Source organism: Girardinichthys multiradiatus, chromosome 6, assembly GCF_021462225.1.
Source record: "Girardinichthys multiradiatus isolate DD_20200921_A chromosome 6, DD_fGirMul_XY1, whole genome shotgun sequence".
NCBI lineage: Eukaryota > Metazoa > Chordata > Actinopteri > Cyprinodontiformes > Goodeidae > Girardinichthys > Girardinichthys multiradiatus.
The window spans coordinates 38,761,755-38,784,017 of NC_061799.1; the positions used below are offsets into that span (position 1 = coordinate 38,761,755).

The 22,263-nt window shown below is 40.0% G+C and overlaps 1 protein-coding gene across 2 annotated transcripts; it reads left to right on the forward strand.

Annotated features, from left to right (window-relative positions):
• The first annotated feature begins 1,049 nt into the window (after positions 1-1,049).
• LOC124870435 (acyl-coenzyme A thioesterase 1-like) lies at positions 1,050-20,653 on the forward strand. 2 transcript variants are annotated; one of them, XM_047369115.1, is made up of 7 exons: positions 9,135-9,196; positions 9,364-9,487; positions 9,597-9,760; positions 9,851-9,903; positions 16,574-17,029; positions 17,281-17,459; positions 19,754-20,653. In XM_047369115.1, exons 5-7 carry the CDS (start codon positions 16,579-16,581, stop codon positions 20,360-20,362), a joined length of 1,239 nt encoding a protein of 412 aa, XP_047225071.1. In that variant the 5' UTR covers positions 9,135-9,196; positions 9,364-9,487; positions 9,597-9,760; positions 9,851-9,903; positions 16,574-16,578; the 3' UTR covers positions 20,363-20,653. The 2 variants fall into 2 exon arrangements, with proteins under 2 accessions (XP_047225070.1, XP_047225071.1); XM_047369114.1 differs by lacking the exons at positions 9,135-9,196; positions 9,364-9,487; positions 9,597-9,760; positions 9,851-9,903 and adding an exon at positions 1,050-1,195.
• Positions 20,654-22,263: the final 1,610 nt, after the last annotated feature.

Genomic DNA, 22,263 nt, shown 5'->3' on the forward strand with positions numbered 1-22,263 from the left:
CTGGACTGTTGCTCAGTGGTCCAAAGTACTTTTTTCGGATGAAAGCAAATTCTGCATGTCATTCGGAAATCAAGGTGCCAGAGTCTGGAGGAAGACTGGGGAGAAGGAAATACCAAAATGCCAAAAGTCCAGTGTCAAGTACCCACAGTCAGTGATGGTCTGGGGTGCCGTGTCAGCTGCTGGTGTTGGTCCACTGTGTTTTATCAAGGACAGGGTCAATGCAGCTAGCTATCAGGAGATTTTGGAGGACTTTATGCTTCCATCTGCTGAAAAGCTTTATGGAGATGAAGATTTCATTTTTCAGCACGACCTGGCACCTGCTCACAGTGCCAAAACCACTGGTAAATGGTTTACTGACCATGGTATCACTGTGCTCAATTGGCCTGCCAACTCTCCTGACCTGAACCCCATAGAGAATCTGTGGGATATTGTGAAGAGAACGTTGAGAGACTCAAGACCCAACACTCTGGATGAGCTAAAGGCCGCTATTGAAGCATCCTGGGCTTCCATAAGACCTCAGCAGTGCCACAGGCTGATTGCCTCCATGCCACGCCGCATTGAAGCAGTCATTTCTGCCAAAGGATTCCCGACCAAGTATTGAGTGCATAACTGTACATGATTATTTGAAGGTTGACGTTTTTTGTATTAAAAACACTTTTCTTTTATTGGTCGGATGAAATATGCTAATTTTGTGAGATAGGAATTTTGGGTTTTCATGAGCTGTATGCCAAAATCATCCGTATTAAGACAATAAAAGACCTGAAATATTTCAGTTAGTGTGCAATGAATCTAAAATATATGAATGTTAAATTTTCATCATGACATTATGGAAAATAATGAACTTTATCACAATATGCGGATGTAACCCCCATAAATATGGCTATATTATTATTTTCATTTTTTTTTTTTGTGTCCTCGTTGCTTATTGTAAGTAACTTTGCCTGCGTTTTAGTTTTTGGTTGTACTATCATAAATCGCCAGTAGATGGAGACATATTTTAGCTTTGTGCTCAACATATGAAGAGGGAAAAAATCTCCGGTGGGCAACAGCGCTTGGTGTGCCTAAGTTATCTTTTTGTTGAGAAAAAAATAAGTTTATATGGTAAATGCTGATACATTTTGAGATACAGCTGTTGGAAAGAGGTATAAGTAACCTGATTTCTGCAGTTAGACTCATTCTGCAGTGATGTTCTCCGGTGAGTGTTAAGGAAATCTATTAGCACTGTGTAATGAAGCTAATGCTAACTAGCTTTATCGCGGCTATTAGTGCCTTGTATGTTCTTACAAGAGAAAATTAAAACCAACTGGAGAAATGTGCAATGTTAGATATAATGATTGATTTTCACTGTATTACACTGTATGTTAGTTATGCACAAACTCGTAACGATTGATACAGTGTGTTGAGGATGTTTTTTGCAAGGTTGCTGTTATGTTTTGCTAAAGGATTCATATTCCTGCATATTTTTGGACCTTATGGTTGATTACGTTTTATGTACATATGCAGGTTGGTTTTTTTAGAACCCCATTCAACTGTGGACATTGTTCAGCTGCGTGCTTCTGCAGGTTTGGATTAAATAGACTGGATTCCTGGTTTCAATGCAGGATATGGGATGACAGGATCCACTGCTGCTTTGCACTGGATTTAAATGAGATTTGCATTTAAAGAAACACATGGTCTCTGAAATTGACAAATCTACGTTGTAACAAACTGACTTGACTTAAATGACTTAAATTACGAACTGAATTACAAAAAGGAACTGAACAATCATCTCAAGGAGAAGAGAACTTACCACATGTTTTATAAGGTGGAAACTTTGTGTTAGAGGGGGAGTACAAGAACTTCATTTTTTAATTTAATTTTACATTAAATGGTTTTCCTTTTGGCATCACATTGGTGTTTGTGCTTATAATCCTCTATTTTTGAACCTAGACTATAATATAGTTGTAACTATAATATTTGGCAGAAATATAAATTACATATAAGAGTTGGTTACACTGAGCTGTTTTGATTTGCTGTTCAAGTGTGCCGAATTGCAGAGCGCAAATGCAATGAGCAAGGTGCGTGTTAGTTTTTGTCCGGCTGATCCCAAAACAGGCAGGAGTTAGAAGTTTTCCATTCAAAGCAGCTGCGGTCTGGGCCTCATGGCCTGACCACTCCTTTGTCCCAGTTTTATTACTGGAGTTTTTCCACTGAGTTCCCGCCTCAGAGATTTATGACCCTTTGTTCGAGATTCGGGGCAATCTGCTGCTAGTGGCTAAGGGCACACCCCACCGTCTACAAGCTGATCGCTTTGAGACATCAGCACACCAGGAGGGCTTCTCTTTCCAAGTTAACCCAAATTGCACATTTTGTCCATAAAACTGCCGGTTTGATCTTCATAGACATTCAATGCACATATATTTTCTTTTATTATTATTGTTAGGTAGTTATTTTTATCCCCTTCGTGTAGAATAGTGCTTGTTAGTGAGGTGAAGATTTTTGAACCAGAATGGTGGTATATCAGAATTATACAGCTTCAATAAATCTTCACATAAGAGAAGCGTTTGTGTTTATTTCATGCAAGAGCGATTTATCGGTCAAAATAAGGTCAACGTTCCCCCCACCTTTGTGAAGCAGTTTAATTGTCCGTTCACATCGAACGCGGATTCTGCGATGGGGGCGGCCGATTTACATGTTATCCCTATGTAGAGGCGCGTTCAGGAGCGGAGCGGCGCGGTACGGAGGAGACGAAGGACGCGGTGCGAAGGGCGCGCAGAGCGACGCGAGAGCGATGGATGAGTTGAAAAATCTGAAAATTTTTCAAAATTTGCGTCGCGTCAACCAATCAGGGACTGGATGTGGCTGTGACGTAGGGTGAAGGACCGCAGTGGAGAAGAAGCGGTTGTCAGTAATGGAGGACAAGATTATAGTGGCGGTGTGCGGCAAGCCAGAGTTGTATGATTCAACTAATTACTTTTAAAGAGACAAGTACAGAAAGGACCTGGCCTGGTTATGTTTAGGCACAAATATCTTATATTTAGGAGATGTAGACATTAAAAATCAGCAGTTTTTTTATTGAGCTGAGATTTATTTACTCACCGAAGACAGATGGACAGGCGTTCAGCAACGGGGATACAGCGCTGGTACACACTCAGAAAAAAAAGTACCTAATTGTACCTTTAAGGGTATAAAGGCTTGTCACTGGGGCAGTACCCTCAAAGGTACTGCTATTGTACCCTCAGTAGTGGGTACTTACTTGTACCCTTATAGATTGTACCTAAGTTTAGAACTTTCTGTAGTTTCTCTGGTAAAAGCACTGGTTTATTAGCTTTGTCATTTTGACCAATGCATATTTTTTACAGTTCTTCATTTATCTAATAACTAGTTTCATAACAAGTGGAATTACACCCTCCAACAGATCATGCATTATGTCCGGTGGTAAAGCTTTTGTAACATCAAAATATTGTAATCTATCAAAAGGAGAGGAACTATAAACACCATAAGTTGCTTTATCATCAGGATTCTGTTTTATGCGTGCAAGGTGGCACTGGTGAACCTCAGGTGTTCTTAAAACAAAGCTGTCTTCCTGGAACAAGTGTTTAATATCATAAGTATCCATACAATAGCGACAAATTCTACCCACGTTAAATGACATTGTGAATCCACCAATCATATGAGCTGACAAGTTATCACCAGATAAAGTTGCAAGCGCAGCCCAAACTGCGTGCTCAGTGTCATTAATTTTCAGTGTAAGGCCAACAGTAGCAAGTTTTTCAAGATCATCTAGCAGAGGTTTCAAAATGACATTCAAGCCAAACTGCTTAACAAATGAGTACCGTACCAACAATGCGAAATGAATATGTGTCTGTTTAGATCTATGCCTTTTATCCAAATTCCCAACACTGTAATAAAATGCACATAGTTTGTGTTTGTTTCGTTTTGACCCCAAAGGATTTACTACTTCAAATTCATCTTCATAAAATGTAGCCGTAGTGCATTTGGATGAGCTTTGAAAAAGGGGTGTTGTCTGAAAATGCTGCCGTCACAATAGTCTTTTAGAAACTCACTGTCCATCTCTGGATTATGCTCAGAAAAGATATTATCCTGAATGTCATCATGTGAACAATAATTATTCAGCACTTTATCAATGGGTACATATGAATATGAGCCAACGGTTTGTCCTACTGAGTTTCTTAACTTGCAATGGATAGGTTCAGTCATATTAAGCTTGGATTTGCAATGATTTTTCATCAGATATGGAGATCGAATAGCCTTTGTTGCTTCGCTAAAAAAAATCATTAGAATGGAGAACACTTTCCAGTTGTGGAGATTTTGAGATATCAAAACCACTTTTCTGCATGTGGTAACCAATAAAAGCATCGTAATTCTCCTTGAAAAAACACATAAAAAAATTAACATCATCAACAATCTCCTCTTGAACAGAAACTGGAAGATGATTTTTCTCCCTGCATTTCAGAATAAACTTAAAAAGATTTTCTTTGAAACTATTTAACAGCTCACCATAAGAGGGAGGATTTTCAATAACTTTTTCTGTCAAAGGTTCCCCCAAGTCATCAATGACAAGCTCACTTTCGCTTTCATCACATTCATTGTCAAGACATATAATTTTGACTCTATGTTTTCTGTACACATGTCGTCTAAAAGACTCATATTTAGTAAATGCGGACTGGCAATCATCAAGTCCACATGTAACATTAAAGTTGGCTTCATGTGCATGAATAAGTCCTATGTGCTGAATCAGCTTCATTAAGGTGAAAGCTCTCCTTGGGCATTTGGGGCACTGGTAGGGACGAGGCATAGCGTCAATAGAGGAGATTTATTTTCCTGGTGACAGTTAAGGGTAGAGGCCGGTCCCCATCCTCAACTATTCTTGCAATGTACCTTTGGAGGAACACTAGGGTGTTCTTCAGGTGTCTTGGGTATGCCAGGTTGAAGACAAAGTAAGTGCAGAAGGCTGAGATGATCCCTTCATCAACTGTTTGGGTGTGACAAACCACAACGTCGTCTGCTTTCACAATGGTGTTAGCTCTCTTGGTAAAGGCCATTTTCCAGTCTTGGCTAGTCAAGTGAATTGTTGGGTATGAGGATGGAGAATCACACTATTTGAAAGCAAAATGGAAATAAGAAAAAAACAGGAAATTAAGTTAAGAGCCTGTAACACAGCATTATCTAATGTATCTAATGTGAAATATTCTAGCTTCAAAATTTAAGTTAGACAATAGGAATGCTTAAGACACTAAGTTTGCTGTATAAATTGGTTAGGTTGACCAACAGACATTTGCAAGTTAGACATACCTCTCCAAGCATGATAAAGAGATCAGTGTTCTCTCTGAAGATGTATGGGAGAAAAAAAAAGGGCTGCTCGTCTGTCAATATCTGTAAGACATAAGATATATTTCAGATTTAATCAGAATTTTATTGCTTCAAATTTATTTTCCATGTGTTTTGCAAAAAACTGAAAGTAGTAATTAGTGTTAATTTACAATTAATCAATTTAGCCTATTTTGTCAGTAAATACCTAAATCAACAATAAACACATAAAAGGTAGAAAATTAAAAAGAATTTAGAAATTAAAGTGTAGGCCTGAAAACACCCCAGCATGGATATTATCATATAATGTATACCTGGTACATCTTCAGTGAGAGCCTCCTTTCTAGCCTCCTGGTAGAACTGGTACAGAGGAGACTTCCCTTGTGTCAGATGAAGCACTTTAGGCATAATACAGGCGAAGCCTTCACTGAATCGTTGTTGCATGTTTTCAATTGCAGGATGAATTTGCTGTACTTCATCACACAGCTGTAAAAGAACAAATATTATGCAGTCTTAAGTATTTTGCTGAAAACAATTTGTCCAAATTTTGGTGAAATCTTGGCCTTTCAGGTACATTAAACTTTTCAGATGAAAATGAATATGCTTTGAAAAACATCTGTACACCTAAAAAGCCACATGTCATAGGGAACCACAAGTAGTGGAAGAAGCTGTTGTAGACTGTCTTTTATTGCTAAATTCTTATTCACGATGTAAAAGACAGAAATAAATATTGTGAATAAAGATTTAAGACAAAGTCGGAAAGGAAAACACTTAATAAATCTAACCTTTTTATTACACATAGCACATTTGTCTAGACTAACATACTCCACATCAGGGTAAGAAAATCCATTTAATTTTAAGACACTTACACCCCTTGATGTTCTTAAGAAAGGGTATTTCTCAAGTGTTTCTGCGATCTCCTTTCGCCGCCATGCAAAGGTCTGCTGCATACTGTCTTTGACGATTTTTGTGTCAGGTTGCACCTTCGGATACTGGCTGTGTAGGACCTTTACATGAGCCTCAATGGAAAACGGATCCTCACCGAGGACATTTGGAACCTAAACAATGAGGGTGAGAGGGAATAATGTCCACAAAGGCACATCTGATTGAACTAAATATGCTGTATTTAGAACTATAAAATTTACAATGGGCAATCCCTTTGTACTCTTTAAAGATCTATCCACTGACCGATTTCACTGACCACTACATTTTAAAACAAAACTAATAGATCTTAATGGCAAATCCTGTGTGATTTGTTTAATTTAGAACAATTAATAGGAGTGCCAGGGTTTTCAAAGGTAATGTAAATACGGTGGGCAAACACCCAAAGATATTAGAATTTGGGTACTTTTATGAATCCATTTGGGATACTAAGAACATTAAGAATGTGTCATTGTGTAGTTGGGTAGCAAGTAAATCAATTTACTATTTTCCTTTTTTTTTTTTTTTTTTTAACTGTGCCTCTGACCTTGGAAACATTTATTTGACTTGTTCTTGCAGATTCAACAGGCTGCTTTGACCCCATGAACCCAAACTTCTCCTTGCTGCGTCTCACTTCATCATTGTCAATCAGCGGTGCACGCTCAAATTTAAATTTGCGCTTCAAAGACATGTGCCATGCATGCTGATTGAAAGAGAGACATGCATGACCAAAAACGATTTATTATGTACGCTGAGAATCTAAACAGAATCTCATTGACATGTTATTTCTGTCCAGACAAACAGGAAAGACATTGAGTATGCCTAAAACCTAGAATACTTGTAAAATCCCCAATTTTACATTATACAATTAATCTCTAACAATAAATACATTGCTGTACAGTTTCACTTACATAACCATTTCCCTCAAGATCCCTGAGAAAAGGATACTTCACAATCCACATCTTTACAGCCTGGACATATTCTGCATTTGTGGGATACCTAATACATCAAGAGAAAAAATTGAAATGATGGAGGTCAAGTTCTGACTCAACATTTGTATTATTGTAAAACTAGGTTAACATACCCCCAATAATAAGATATATAGACAATTTTGCGAGACTAAAAACTCACATTGTATACTGTGCAACAGCTTCATAGAGGACTCTGATTATTGTGTGTCTATCCTTTGGGTTTTTCTGACATGGTTCTTTGTTGTCAAGTTTTGTTTACAGAGTTTTAGGGAATGTCGGGACGTCAAAAGTAGAAGGCAGTCCCACACAAGTTACAAGGCTGAAAAATAAAACTTTTATTTTCCTGGGTACAAATTAAATTAAATACAAATGTTTTATTGCTTGTTGAACGTAACAATTTAAAGGGTTATAACTAATACATAAATTGTGCATTTGCAATATTTGGTATGCATTTACAGACTTCTTCCTAACAACGTTTCAAGTTTGATACATTTGGTGAGACTGTAAATCCAAGCAATATGAATTTTTTAGTTAATTCACACAGTGTGGACAACTAGGAGGACAACTGAATTTGCATTCATACATTTACCTGTATGATGCTGAAGAAGTACTTTGCTGCCATTCCTCTGGAGGCACAGGTTCTAAAGTCATTGATATTGTTGACTCCTTTTGCTTGGACAAAAACTGATTATATTTCAGTTGCTTCTTGAAAGATCCTTGAAAAAGTACCGCGATCATGCTCTCTGTGAGGCCACAATCGACTGCATCACCATCCACATCATTATCTGAAAGTTTAAAAAAGATACAGTCCTATTCAAATGCATGGCAAAAAGTCAGATTTTGGTTGGACTAACAATATTCTGGTCTTCTTTTTATAATATATTTGACAATAATGGCAAGATTTAACTTAGTCAAAAGAGCACTTATTCATCCACCAACACAACAGGAAATAACATAATTTGTCTGAAAATGCAAATAGCATAAAAATTCAATATTAATTTCGTTTGTAAAGAAATGCTTAAACTAACAAACATACCATATCCCAAGGTTAGCTTATTTGCCTTTAGAGTATCGCGCCATTTTATTTTAAACCGAAGTAAAAAACCATTTAGGTTAAATAAAATTATTTTATTTTATTTAACCTTCTGTTCATAACTTTTAGGAACAGAATTTCTTGGCACAGCCAAGGGCCAGAGGGGGTCTGGTTTGGGGACCAGTAGATTTCGTCTCTTCTTTTTGCAGATGACGTGGTCGTGCTGGCCCCCTCTAGCCAACACCTACAGCATGCACTGGGGCGGTTCGCAGCCGAGTGTGAAGCCGCTGGGATGGAGATCACCTCCTCCAAGTCCGAGGCCATGGTTCTCGACCAGAAAAGGGTGGCTTGTCCTCTTCAAGTTGGAGGGGAGTTCCTGCCTCAAGTGGAGGAGTTCAAGTATCTCGGGGTCTTGTTCACAAATGAGGGGAGAACGGAGCGGGAGATCGACAGACGGATCGGTGCGGCTGCTGCAGTAATGGGGTCACTGTGCCGGTTCATAGTGGTGAAGAGAGAGCTGAGCTGAAAAGCGAAGCTCTCAACTTACCGGTCGGTCTACGTTCCTACCCTCACCTATGGCCATGAACTTTGGGTCATGACCGAAAGAACGAGATCTTGGATACAAGTGGCTGAAATGAGCTTCCTCCGTAGGGTGGCCAGGCACTCCCTTAGAGAAAGGGTGAGGAGCTCGGCCATCCGGGCGGGGTTCGGAGTAGAGCCGCTCGGGCATCTATACCGGATGCCTCCTGGACGCCTTCCTCGGGAGGTGTTCCAGGCACATCCCACCAGGAGGAGGCCCAGGGGACGGCCCAGGACATGCTGGAGGGACTATGTCTCTCGGCTGGCCTGGGAACGCCTTGGGCTCCCCCCGGAAGAGGTGTCTGCGGAGAGGGACGTCTGGGTGTCTCTACTGAGTCTGCTGCCCCCACGACCCGGTCCCGGATGAAGTGGACAAGCACAAGTACGAAAATTATTTTAATACCTGGTAACAACCCTATCATTTATACATTGAAAGATGGTGTATTTTTCTCCCCAGGATTATAAAATATCCTTTTCTATAATTATCAGCCTGGTGTTGTTACACTATTGTAGAAAATAAATGTGATTTACCTGCTTATTTCTGTCCAGGGTAGCTGTGAGGAAGCTCCAATCAGCAGGTGATGTGCGGTCTACATGTAAACCAGGACGGTTCTGTAAGGTTCCTGTTAGAAATCAGGTGGAGAAGGCTATGTGGAAACCAAGGATAGACAAAGTGATCAATATTTTTTTTTTATAATAAAGTATTTCAAATAAACTATAAACATTAGAGACCTGTATAAAAAGTAAAACAAATGTATTCATTAAAATCATGTCGTTCCAAGCTCCAAGGTGGTAGCCAGAGGAAGAGTTCATGTTCACAGACACGGCAGAAGTTGCAGGAAGTAGGCGGGACTCTGCCCGCCTCTGGAGCCACAGCTCTTTACACCTGTCTGGTTCTGTTTGTGGTGCTCCTCCTCAGAAGGAAAGGGTGGCATCTTTCCTCCAGGTGGTTACTACTGTCCTTCCCTGTTGACGCACTGGTAATATGCTTTCCAGCCGGTGTTCCTGGTTGCACTGAAGAAGCTTTGTTTTTCAGGGGGAACGTCTTTACACATAAGGGTCCCAGACGAGACTTCAACTATTCTCACTGTGAGTAAACTGTAACCACTCCACCATCATGCATCATGATGTAAAACCTACATCATTTATATGAGTGCAAATAACAACACTGTCGTTAGTTTAAGAGAATTTTATACCTTAGTAGCAAGGCTAAACATAATTCAACTGACAGTTACTGAAAAGAGACTCAAAAGTATTTTTTTATAAAATTTTATTTGCAATAGCAAAACCCTTTTGTCATACTTATATTTTTGTTGCCATGTTATGGTCAGGCATCCACACTGATCATCTAACTTAAAATCTCTGGCCTGACACCAGTTAATTTCAAACCCTGTTTGACTTGTAGATAGTATTCTTTTACATTTCTGATACCAGAAGAGGACTTTGTACACAATCTTTGAAAACTGAGCACATTCCAGCACATTTTAACTTTTCAAGGTAAAAGTATATTCAATCAGCATCTCCAACTTTGGATTTATTTTGACCTAGATGCATGGGAAACAACACAGATACGTGTTTAATAAATGCCTTAGTATCTTGAGAGGCAATCTAGGCTTAGAAAACTAAAATATTTAAATTTTGACCACCAGTTTTGGTCAGTCATCCACACTGATCATCTAACTAGTAACATTTCTGGCCTGACACTTGTTAAACTGAAACTTTGCTTGAAATGCAGACAGTATTTATTTATAACATTCCAAGCTTAGAAAACTGAAACATTTAAACTTTGACCGCTTTGTTCCCTAAAAGTTTAAAACCTTGCTAATTATTGGCCGTATTGAGTGAATTAATTGCAAATTTTCTTATGTGTTTTTGGCCAAGTGATACTCACTATTGCTACTACATTGTACATGTACAATTTTAAGACTTTTTTTTAAACAGTTATATGTTATTTATTTTTTGTTTTTGAAAGAAGAAAAAAAAGGCATTTGGGTTCGGGGCCATGTGTTCAATTTCTGTCCACGTTGGGAGGGACCCTGTGGGGGAATTCATGTTGGGGTTCATGGCTGTTGAGATTGGAATTCATTGGGGGATTGGGACCGTTTTGTCCTGGGATGGCTCTGGTTGGTGGGCTCGTTTGGACCAGGTGGACCCCTCTTTTGTTTGTGGCACCCTCTCCGGATGGGGACAGGGGTAGTTGGGGGCTGGGGTTGGAGCAGGTGGTTGTGGTGTCTGGGCCGAGGTCATTCGGGTTTGGGTGATGCCGACACTAGTCTGGGCTGGTGTGGTCTGCCTGTCTCCACCCCAGAAGGAAAGGGACCAGCTCCTGGGCCTGGGGACTAGTTACATCTCTGGGGTATAGGTACCTGGGTCTGGGAGTATAGAGTATGTATGGGGAGTGTGAATGAGTGTACAACGTCCATTGTTGTGTGTCTTTACGTTGTGTGTGTGGGTGTGTTTTTATGTGTAGGCATAAGGGTAGATATGTGTGATTGTGACTGTGTGCGCCTGATTTGTGTCAGGTTGGGCCTCGGGCTGCTCCTTTTCCTGGATCAGCTTAAGCCCCCCATGAAATGTGGGGCCTTTTTCCTCCCCACCACACTCCCTGCCAGTGGCTGGTTTCTTTGCCCGCTGGGGTGTTGGTGGTTCTTAGTGTCTGGCGCTGGGTGCTTTGGTGTGTGCTGACTCACTCCTAGTGGCTGCTTGCCAGGGCCTGGGCCCCCTGGCTCTGTTGGGCTTCTGCTATTCTCAGGGTCTGGGTTCATGACTGGATCAGCTCCTGCATAGACGGCTGCTGACAGGGCCTGTGGGTTCAACAATGCAGCTCCCTGGGGCTTCTGCACTGTGACTGCTGGGTGGTTCCCCTGGGGCTCTCCTCTGCTCTTCTCTGGGGAGTTGCAGTAGTCACGGCGGTGGTCCTTTTATGGAGAAATCTTATATACACAAGTGCACTCACACTTACACCCACAGGTGATTCAGATACACAGATGTTCTATATTGAGCTGCAGTTACCACTAAATACATCTTGCATTCATTAGTACTATGCACTTTTCGGTAACATTACTGTTGGTACATATTTCTGCATGTGTAGAAACAGTTTTCTAGCGTGTTATCATGTATTCTCTCATCTTTCTTTATCTTCTCTATTCTTTTCTCCCTTTTTCCTTTTTGCCCGACCTCTCTCTCTTTCTTCCTTCCTTTTTTTTCCTTTTGTTTCCATCTCTGTGTCCATTGCCATTGAAATAATCCCAAAGCAGTTTTAAATAAAGTTTCTTTTATAAATATCAAGCAGAGCAATAAACCGTTGTGAAGGTAAATCTGTTGGGCTTCTTCTTAGCACTCCGACAACAGAGTGCTACTCTGCCGGACAGGACATGTTAACAAGAAAAAATAATAATAATTACACACCTTGGGTCTGTACATCACATCAAATATTTAAAAAAAGAAACATGCCTTTTTAACTTTTTTATCACAGCTGAACAAGTACCATATTAACGCTGGTGTTACAACAAAAAATATATACAACAAATATGGAGAATTACACAGCCCAACAACTCTCATCAGTTCTGAGTGATGGCTTTGTGTCCTGTATTACAACAATATCATACCAGTGACAGCCAAACATTATTAGTATTTAAAAAGTTTGGACTAAAACTGTTTTATACCAGGGGCCCAGTTTATTTGAATGATGGGACCACAACTGCCTCATACCAGCGACCTCAAGGATTAATATTATAATTTTTCTTCTAGCACCGGATGAATTCCTTACCACAGAGGACTTAATGAGTTAATTATCTCTATTAGAAAGATTGGATTAGAACCAGCTCTTACCAGTAAACTCCCAAGGATTATTAGTGTAATTTGATTTGTTTATCTGTGTTTGATTTTCTGTATCATTGTAATATTTTTCCTCATGTACAGCGCTTTGAGTACCTTGTTGCTGAAAAGCGCTATATAAATAAACTTGACTTGACTTGACCCCACCTCCACTTCTCTGCGGTGCATGTTTGAGTTGCTCTGCAGCATGTGTCCTAATGAAATCTTCTGTAGCTGCTTCATCACCACTGATGATTTTTTCTGCATTTGTAGAAAGACAAATTAGTAATACGCAAAAGACAATGTGGAAAATGCACAAAAATATGTTGTGGCCTCCAATAGCAACTTGAAAGTAAAAAATGGAAACATGACAGTTGGCTTTAAATTTTTAGGTTTTGCCAATCATTTTCACACTTGTCTGAAAACTCTTCGTTTGCTTTACCAACACATCTGAGCACATCAGCTCACCTTTTATTGCTCTATAAACCTTTGTTTTCTTCAAAGATCCCTTGCCTTGTTTCCCCTTCATATTGAATTTAGCCATCAGTGCATTAGTGAAGAGCACTGAAAAACAATAAATTTTATTTTGAATCAATATGAATATATGAAGGATGATATTATACATGTCCAAAAACCATTTTACTATAATGATGGGAGGAATGGGACTAAAGTGCACAGAATGTTGTGGTGGAGGGGAGGGGCTTGCTTATGGTTAATCGGTTGGGGGGAATTGTGAAGGCTATGTGTGCATGTGTGTATGCATAGCATACCCTTCAAGAACTTTGTGGACAAAGTCCTTGATGTTCTTTCCTCCAATACTGTCAATTTGCATCACCTGTTGGAATAACTCCATGAAAAAGTTGACTGACACGCCTAAGAGAATCTAACAGTGTGTGCCTGCACTGTACTTTGTCCATGCAAAGTCGCGGGGGAGCTTGTGGAAGGCAGGGTACACCCTGGACAGGTCGCCTGTCTAGAAATGTAATTCATAAAAACACTATGAACACCAGGTAGATGTGAAAAGAACAACATGCTGATTTTTGATCCTCTAATAACAGAACGAACCCCAGCACACTTAGAAGGTGCTCTAGAAAGGAAAGCAAGTTTGCAGTGTCCTGGTACAAGATGTTCTTTGGTCACCAGGTCTTCCATTTAAAAGACCAAAAAGGTACTCAGAGAGCACAGACATCCGCCAAGGCAATAGGCTCACTGGTGCATGTCATTTTATTACATGATAAAGAATCCTTCAAAAAAAATCCTGGATCCAGATGGTGCACCGCATCACCACAAAAATCTAATAATCTGTTTCTTGTCCTAAGACATCTTTTCTGATGATTTCATCAAAATCCTTTTATAACATTTGAGATATTTTGGAAATGCACAGACAGACTGACAGACAAACCAACACCGACAAAACAGGTAATAAACTGTGTGGATGCTAAGCACTTCATTTCAGACACTAACACGCTTCTTATCCTCCATATACAAGGCCTTGCTGAAGTATTCACCTCCACACATTTAAATGTTTCTCCTTAAACCACTTGAGTGATGCTTTAGCAGTATGCTTCATTGTCGTGGTGGAAGGTAAACCTCCGTCCCAGTCTCAAATCACATGGAAACTGACAGATTTTACTCAAAAATATTTCCTAAACTCAGACCAATTTTCCAGTCCTTCCTGCTGAAAAACATCCCCACAGCATGATGCTGCCACCACCACCATGTTTCACTTTGAACACAGTGTTCGTTGGGTTATAGGCTTCTCCCTTCTTTTTCAAACATCAATAATGTTTATATTGCTACAAAGCCACAGTTTTGTCTCATCTGACCAAAGGACATGCTACCAGTTTGGATAATATTTCTCCAGGTTTTCTTTAGCATATTTTAGTATGGATTGAAGGTGTATCTTCCACAGAAGAAGAGTTTTTCTTGGTCCACAACTTTGCTGTATTTTCCTGTACAGGGCTGAAATGATTGTCTTCTTTGAAACTACCCTTGACCTCTTGTTTTATGACCTGATATATAGTATATAAGTATTCATTCCATTTATTCCAGCTGCAGGTCTAATTTATGTCAGGGTTCAGGGCAGCTGGCTGTCTTTAGTCTCAGAGATAATTTCTGGGCTGGAGTCTGAGATTAGGATGCGCTTTGAATTCTGTCAACATGTCTGGGTAAGAATTACAACATGTCTTACCTCTGTTCCTCCTGTAAGGGCCCAGGCTTCAAGGGAGTTATTTTGGAATGATGTTATAAGAGGGTTTCCTCCTTTGTCTAGTCAGAACAGATGCTGAACACCTCTTGAACACACGTCTGGTGTTTAAGCTGTTCTCCTTTGCAAGGTTAAAAAGCTGATTGAGTGACTATCATTGATCTCTTTGTTAAACACGATTTTGCTCCACAACAAACTGGTCCCAAGATGGGATTCTTTGACTGATTTCTTCTGAGGACGTCGGCAAAAGAAGGGTCTGATCAACCTGGCAAGATCTTCCTTGACTTAACCCTGATTACAGTTAAAGGGAAGGAGAACTGGAATCCTAAAAATAATCAATCTTTTCAGAGACAGTGAGATCCTCAGTTAGCATAACTTGATTATTATTATTATTTGCTTAGAAGCTTGAAAAAAAAACTTAATTACTTAACAAAATATAACTAATGATCTAAAATCCAAATTAGAAAAAAACAAAAAAGGCCTGGCTATCAAATTAAAGGCCGAAAATTATAATATAGGCTTTTACTAAAGTCAAAGGTAAATATTTGAAATCTACAGTTTCCTCTTGCTGCAAGGGTTGTTCTGTGATGTGGGGCTCTTTTTGAATTTCTTGAATTTACTCTCTTTCTTGAAAATTGGAAACAGCTTAAACCATTACCAGAGTTGTAAGTGTAACCTGGGAGAAACCACTCAGTTTTAACTTACTTTCACAAGTATTTCACAAACATTACAGAGTTAAAGCACATCATTGCACATCAGTGGTTTGTGCTACTGCTCAATAAAAAGATCACTTCTTAAGGAGACTGATAAATTTGACCCTCGTAGTTTTTGATTTTTGTGTAATAGTTTTTTTCTGTGTACATAAAAACTAATGTAGGCACCTTGGATGTTTTAAAAAGCTTAGTTTTAAAATGAATTTGTTTAACTGCCCTTGGGAAATACTTTTAAACTTTGTCATTTTCATAGAGGAATGGTTTTGCCTTCAGCTGCATACAACATAAATTCACTATCTTACCTTTACTTATGGCTGCACGGTGGTACTGTTGGTAGCACTGTTGCCTTGCAGCAAGACGGTCCTGGGTTCGTTTCCGGGCCAGGTGTCTTTCTGCATGGAGTTTGCATGTTCTCCCCGTGCATGCATGGGTTCTCATCGGGTACTCTGGCTTCCTCCCACAGTCCAAAGACATGCCTGTTAGGTTAATTGGTCACTCTAAATTGCCCTTAGGTGTGTGAATGAGTGTGTGCATGGTTGTTTGTGTGTTGCCCTGCGATGGACTGGCGACCTGTCCTGGGTGTACCCTGCCTTTTGCCCATAGACTGCTGGAGATAGGCATCAGCTTCCCGCGACCCACTATGGAATAAGCGGTAGAAAATTACTGACTGACCTTTACTTATTTGCTCCGATTACAGAAGTTTAGAGAGGTCTGATCAGCTTGCTGCATAGCTAAAAGTATTTAAAGAACCATGAAGCTTTTTCTAGATTGTTCTCCAACATGAAAAACTCTGATCCAATGTTTGGTTAAAACTACACAGTTTCTGTCCCAACAGCATAAAGCAGAGTTTTAGTTAAAGACATAACCAAACTATTTTTGTGTGTGTAACTCATAAGACATTTTGAATATTTTCTTTACTTATTTAAAGTATTTTCTCTGTTTACTTTCTGTTTTTTTATATAATAACCTTCTGTCTCTGCATTTGTATATTTGATTTATAAAATCGATTTTATGTTTATTATAGAAAATATGGCCTACCCAGTCAGACTGAGACTGCTGCCCATCGCCAGGTGTTTATTTGATGAGCCCATTGTGGTGAAAATTGATGGGCTGAGGTCCAAGCAGGTGGTCTCCATCAGAGCCAGGACTACTGATGAGAGAGGGGTGGTGTTCAGTTCCTCGGCTGCCTACAGAGCATATGCTGGTGGGGAGATCGATCTGAGCAGAGACCCCTCAATCGGTGGGAGTTACACTGGAGTTGAACCTATGGGTTTGCTGTGGTCAATGAAACCACAAATCTTACACAAAGACTTTCGTAAGACCAGAGTTTTGGATCCTGTGATGGTGAATTTCTCTCTTCATGACGAGGAGGGCAGGATGTTAGCAGAAGTGACAAATGAGAGGTTTCTGATGGGAGATGGAGTCAGCAGAGTTCCTGTCCAAGAAGGGAACATTAATGGAGTCCTGTTTACCCCTCCAGGTTGTTATGTGTGTGTATTAAACTGTATGTTGTCTGGTCATTAGAAGTTTAATTGAATATCCCCTGTTTGAGCAAGAAGAAAGATCCAAACCTAAAGTTAAATTATCCATATGAGTCTGTGAACTTTTCTAAATGTCACTGAAACTCAGAATTGTTTTTACAAGCAATAAAACCAAGAATGTTGAGTTTTCAAAACTAATAAAATGCTAGTTTTTGTGTGTATTTAATATACATTTTATGTTTTGTTTCAGGAGAAGGTCCATTTCCAGCTGTGTTGGATCTGTGTACCACGATGTCTGAGAAAAGAGCCTGTCTGCTGGCCAACAAAGGCTTCGTTACTCTTACTGTACCTGTGCATTCAGGCAGACCCCAACAAATTCACCTGGATCATTTTGAAGATGCAGTGCATTTCTTACAACAACTACCTACGGTATTGAGTGATTTCTCAATGTTTTCTGCTCAAGGAATAATGTAAAATGTGTTGTGTCACGTGACTGTCTGTTATTTAGAAAATTTAATGCAATGATCAACATACTAAACCAGTTTAAAGAAACTCAAACAAATACAGTGCATTGCAAAAGCTTTTCCCTCTTACAGAGTTACAGAGTAAATACAAAATGCATTTTTTTTAACTTTATTTTTAATTTTTCCACATTTCTCCACAACCAAGTTATGTGTGGAAGTATCCTCTCCCCCCATAGATTAAAATATAAACTCTGACTACTCACATTTTTGTTTGATTGCACTCACCACAAAGACCTGATTAGTGACTGACTTATAGAATCAAGAAATCACTTACATAGAACTTGACTGACAACATGAAGTAGGCTTAAAACTCTCAGAAAGCAACACATCATGCCCCATACTAAAGAAATTCAAGAACAGATAAGAAACATAGTTGCTGACATCTATTAGTCCAGAAAGGGTTACAAAGTCTTTGGGACTTCACTGAACCACATCGACAGCTACAGTATTTATCCACTAATAGAAACAATAGTAGGAAAAAAGGAGGAACAGTGGTTAACCTTTCCTGGAATGGCCAGCTTACCATAATTACTCCAGAAACAGATTGACAACTCATCCAGGAGGTCACAAAAAAACCCAGAACAGCATCTAAAGCACAAATAGCACACAAAGAAGAGTAAAGGCTCAGAATCGCCTCTTCTCTTCCCCCCAAATTTTAGAGCACTTCATGTTTTTTTTCTATTCCCAAACTTAATGGAGATGCTGATTGCATTTTCCAGCACAACATGGCTCCCACCCACACTGCCAGAATGACCATTACTGGAGAGGCGGAGATTGAAAGTTTGGGGTAAGAGTTTGTATGGGCTGCAGAGAGCCCCCTACCAGCCTGGCAGGAATAGGACATTGCAGGATCAGTCTCTCAGGCCAGGCCTTCTTCTCCTTAGCTCGCAATCTTCTTCATCTTCTTCATCTTCTTCATCTCGCCAAGTCTTAGAACCTGTCCTCTTTCAAGGTTACTATCTGCATGCAAAGGCCTTCCTTCATGAATTTAGTTGCTTAGAGGGCTCCTACAAGTTCACACGCAACCCAGAAAATTATAATAGATCAAGATCTTTAGAGGTTGTGAAAAGTATTCAGTAAAACCGACCTGCAGCTCAACTCTCGTCTGGCTTCCGCAATGCTTCCCCTCGCACTACTCGACTGGCTGCAGCAGTCCAATTGACACGTGTTGGGGTCATCCATTTTGGTCAGGCAGTTCGACATGTGCAGCTCAACAGACGCTGCAGCTCTGACGTTACCCAGGATTACAAAACCTGCGGATAATAATCTTTTGTTGCCATTTCCAGCGTGTCTCACTCTAAAAGTCCTGAAAGCAGAATCAGTGTGCAATGAAGTGTGTTTGATGTTAAACGTTTGGATCAATAGAGAGATGTGAATATTAGAACTGATATTTGGTCTATTATATTTGTTTTTTTGGCCTATTATCAATATTTGGTCTAACAAATATTGGTGCCAGACACACACCGTACACAAACTAACTAAATAAAATCGATTCATCTTCAAATTTAAAAGGGCTTTATTGGTATGGCGTAAAGAGGTTTAGGTTGCCAAAAGAAATGTGAAATAAAAGCAAATGTCCGGAGCAGATTTGATTGTTATGAATGGGCGCATGTAGCTTATCCTTATAAAACAGTGTGCAATGTAGTTTGTTCAAATGGCGTTGCCGTATTGTGATGTCATTGGCAGGAGCAGGGCTCCAAGTAGATTTGACCACCCGAGCAGATCTGGTACCTACACCGGCAGGAATAAAATTTCTATTTCTACATAGTAAATGATAAAATGCTATGCCATCTGGACAAAATGCTCTCTGGATCCATTTTGAACCAGAGTCTGGGGTTTGGGGACCCCTGAAATAAAGTAAATCTTGGACGTGAGGATTGTACTGGACAGGAAGGCGTGACAACAAACTGAATAAACAAAACATAAACAGGAAGTAAAAGAAACAAAACAGCAAGAACCCCTATTGACAGCCCCTTTACCGGGGAAGGTAAGGGGGCCTTGTTGGGGGAACAACAAAAATTAAACTAAGGAGTTCTGGAAGGCATCTTAATGAGTCAGAATTGTACATACCTTTTACCATGAGTGGATGTTCTCATTAAATACCGTATTACTTCATCATCTGATTGAGTCATTTTACATATGTGACAGCAAAGTACTCTATGTTCATCATAATGATTTTTGTGGAATTTATTTCTACAGGTGAACAGTAAAGGAGTTGGGATTGTATCGAGATCAAAGGCAGGAGATATTGCTCTTTCTCTCGCTGCTTTTGTGAGAGGTGTTAAGGCTGTGGTTTGGATCAACGGCTGCTCAGCCAATGCTCTTCTACCGCTGTACTATAAGAACAGACTACTTCTTCCTGCTTTAATGTTTGACCGTGAGAAACTGTTTTCTACTAACTCAGGGCTCGTCATTTCCAAGTATGCAATGCATGATCCTCTTAAGACAGAGGGCAGGGACAGCTTGGTCCCAATTGAACGAGCCTGTGGAAGTTTCCTCTTTGTGGCTTCGGAAGACGACCTCACCTGGGACAGCAAGGCCTATATGGAGAACATGGTGGAGAGACTAACGAGTAATGGGAAGGAGAACCTTGAAACTGTATGTTATCCTGGAGCTGGGCACCTTTTAGAGCCCCCTTATGGACCATTCTGCTCCTCTTGCATGCATCACTTTAGCAGATTGCCAGTTCTGTGGGGGGGTGAACCCCGAGCCCATGCTGCAGCTGAAGTCCACCTGTGGAGGAAGATCCAGGAGTTCCTCAAGACCCACCTTAGCTGTGAAGCTGCTCAGACCAAACCCCAGTTGTAGACCCAAAAGGATGATCAGGATGACATTTAATCAACAAAATAGCTTGATCAAATGCTGAAAAGATTAGTCAGTGGATGGGCAGGGAAAATTGGCGAGACATTTAATGTGACTGTGATCTCTAAATTAAAACACTTGCTGTCAGTTCATATGATTTCTGTTGTGAATAATGGCTGAACAGTTTCAACAAAACTCACAGAGTGACAACAGTTGTGTTTATGTAAATGTAAAATGTAATTTGTAAGGTTGTGCTAACAAATAGGTCTACACTCAATAAAGGTGATATTTTTTGCAATAAAAAATATTTTACCACACAAAAAACACTCTACTGTCAGTTGTCCTCAACAAGTATAAAAATGGTCAAAACACTTCAGGCCTAGAGGTAGGTAGGGCTGTTGGTAACCATACGAAATGGGATACCACTTAAGAAATTTGCTCTGAATTCCTATAAAATCTTGCTTCTTGAAATGTTTGCACAAAATGACAAAAATCCTAACATTATTATGTTATTTATCCTAACATTTCTTGTGAGGAAGCCTAAGTTATCCATCCTTCCAGCAAACCATTGTCTTTAACTACTTGTTTGTGAAGGGTCGCTGGGGAGCTGGTAGGAGGCAGTTTACACCCTGGACAGGTTGCCAGTCCAGAGTAGTCAGGAAATGTAATTCATAAAAAACTGTATTAACTCCAGATAGATTTGAAAAGAACAACATGCTGAAGTTTGATGCTGTGATAACAGAATTAACCCCAGCACATTTTGTCTTCATTCTCTGGACCTTGTGCTGACATATGGCATTGAGTGTAAAGAAATAACAATATTTCCTCATAAACCTGTCCTGTCTGACCATTTTTTAATAACCATTGAGTTTAATGTAACCAAGTACTCCACACCTGAAAGGAAATTTAATTATGGAAGATCATTATCAGACAAGGCTGCAAGAACCTTTAAAGAATCTTTTCCATATTTAATGTTCTCATTATCACAGAAAAACACAGTGGAGGGCAATAGTTTTGTTTCTGCCCCTTCACAAATTGATTCTCTTGTTCATAGTGTTTCTTCATCATTGCGTGATGCATTAGACAATGCAGCCCCCTTGAAAAAGAAGTTAATTATTCATAGGAGGCAGGCTCCCTGGTTTAATTCAGAGCTGCGTACTTTAAAGCACAATGTTAGAAAATTGGAGAGAAAATGGCGCTCTACACACCTAGAGGATTCCTACTTAATCTGGAAAAATAGCCTAATGTTGTATAGAAAGACACTTCGCCAAGCTAGAACAGATTATTTCTCATCATTAATAGAAGAGAACAAGAATAATCCTAAATTTCTCTTTAGTACAGTTGTCCTCCCGAACAAGATTACTTCAAGTGAGACAGCAGTGGAGGTAACTATAGAAACTGTTGTGCGCTTGGACTGTTGTGATCCAGTGGATCTTCCTGAGTTATCAAAAATATTAGCTTCATCTAAACCTTCAACTTGTATATTAGACCCAATCCCAACCAAATGATTTAAGGAAGGGTTCCCTTTGATTACCAGGCCCATTTTAGATATGATTAATCTATCCTTAGTAAATGGATATGCAGGTTTACTGGTGGTTCCGAGAGTCTCTAGAAGTAGAATGGGATTTCCGGGCTTTGTTAACAAGGCTGGTGGCAGATGGGAAAAAACTGTCCTTGTGGCGTGAGGTTTTGGTCCGGATGGACCGCAGCCTCCTGCCAGAGGGGCGAGTCTCAAAGAGTCTGTGACCGGGGTGGGAGGGATCAGCCAGAATCTTCCCTGCCCGCTTCAGGGTCCTGGAGGTGTACAGTTCCTGGAGCGACAGTAGACTGCAGCCTATCACCTTCTCAGCAGACCGAATGACACGCTGCAGCCTGCCCTTATCCTTGGCTGTAGCAGCGGCGTACCA

Coding starts and splice junctions, on each gene's coding strand:
- LOC124870435 (XM_047369114.1), top strand. Junction 17,030..17,280: donor AGTCCTGTTTACCCCTCCAG/GTTGTTATGTGT, acceptor GTTTTGTTTCAG/GAGAAGGTCCATTTCCAGCT. Junction 17,460..19,753: donor TCTTACAACAACTACCTACG/GTATTGAGTGAT, acceptor TTATTTCTACAG/GTGAACAGTAAAGGAGTTGG.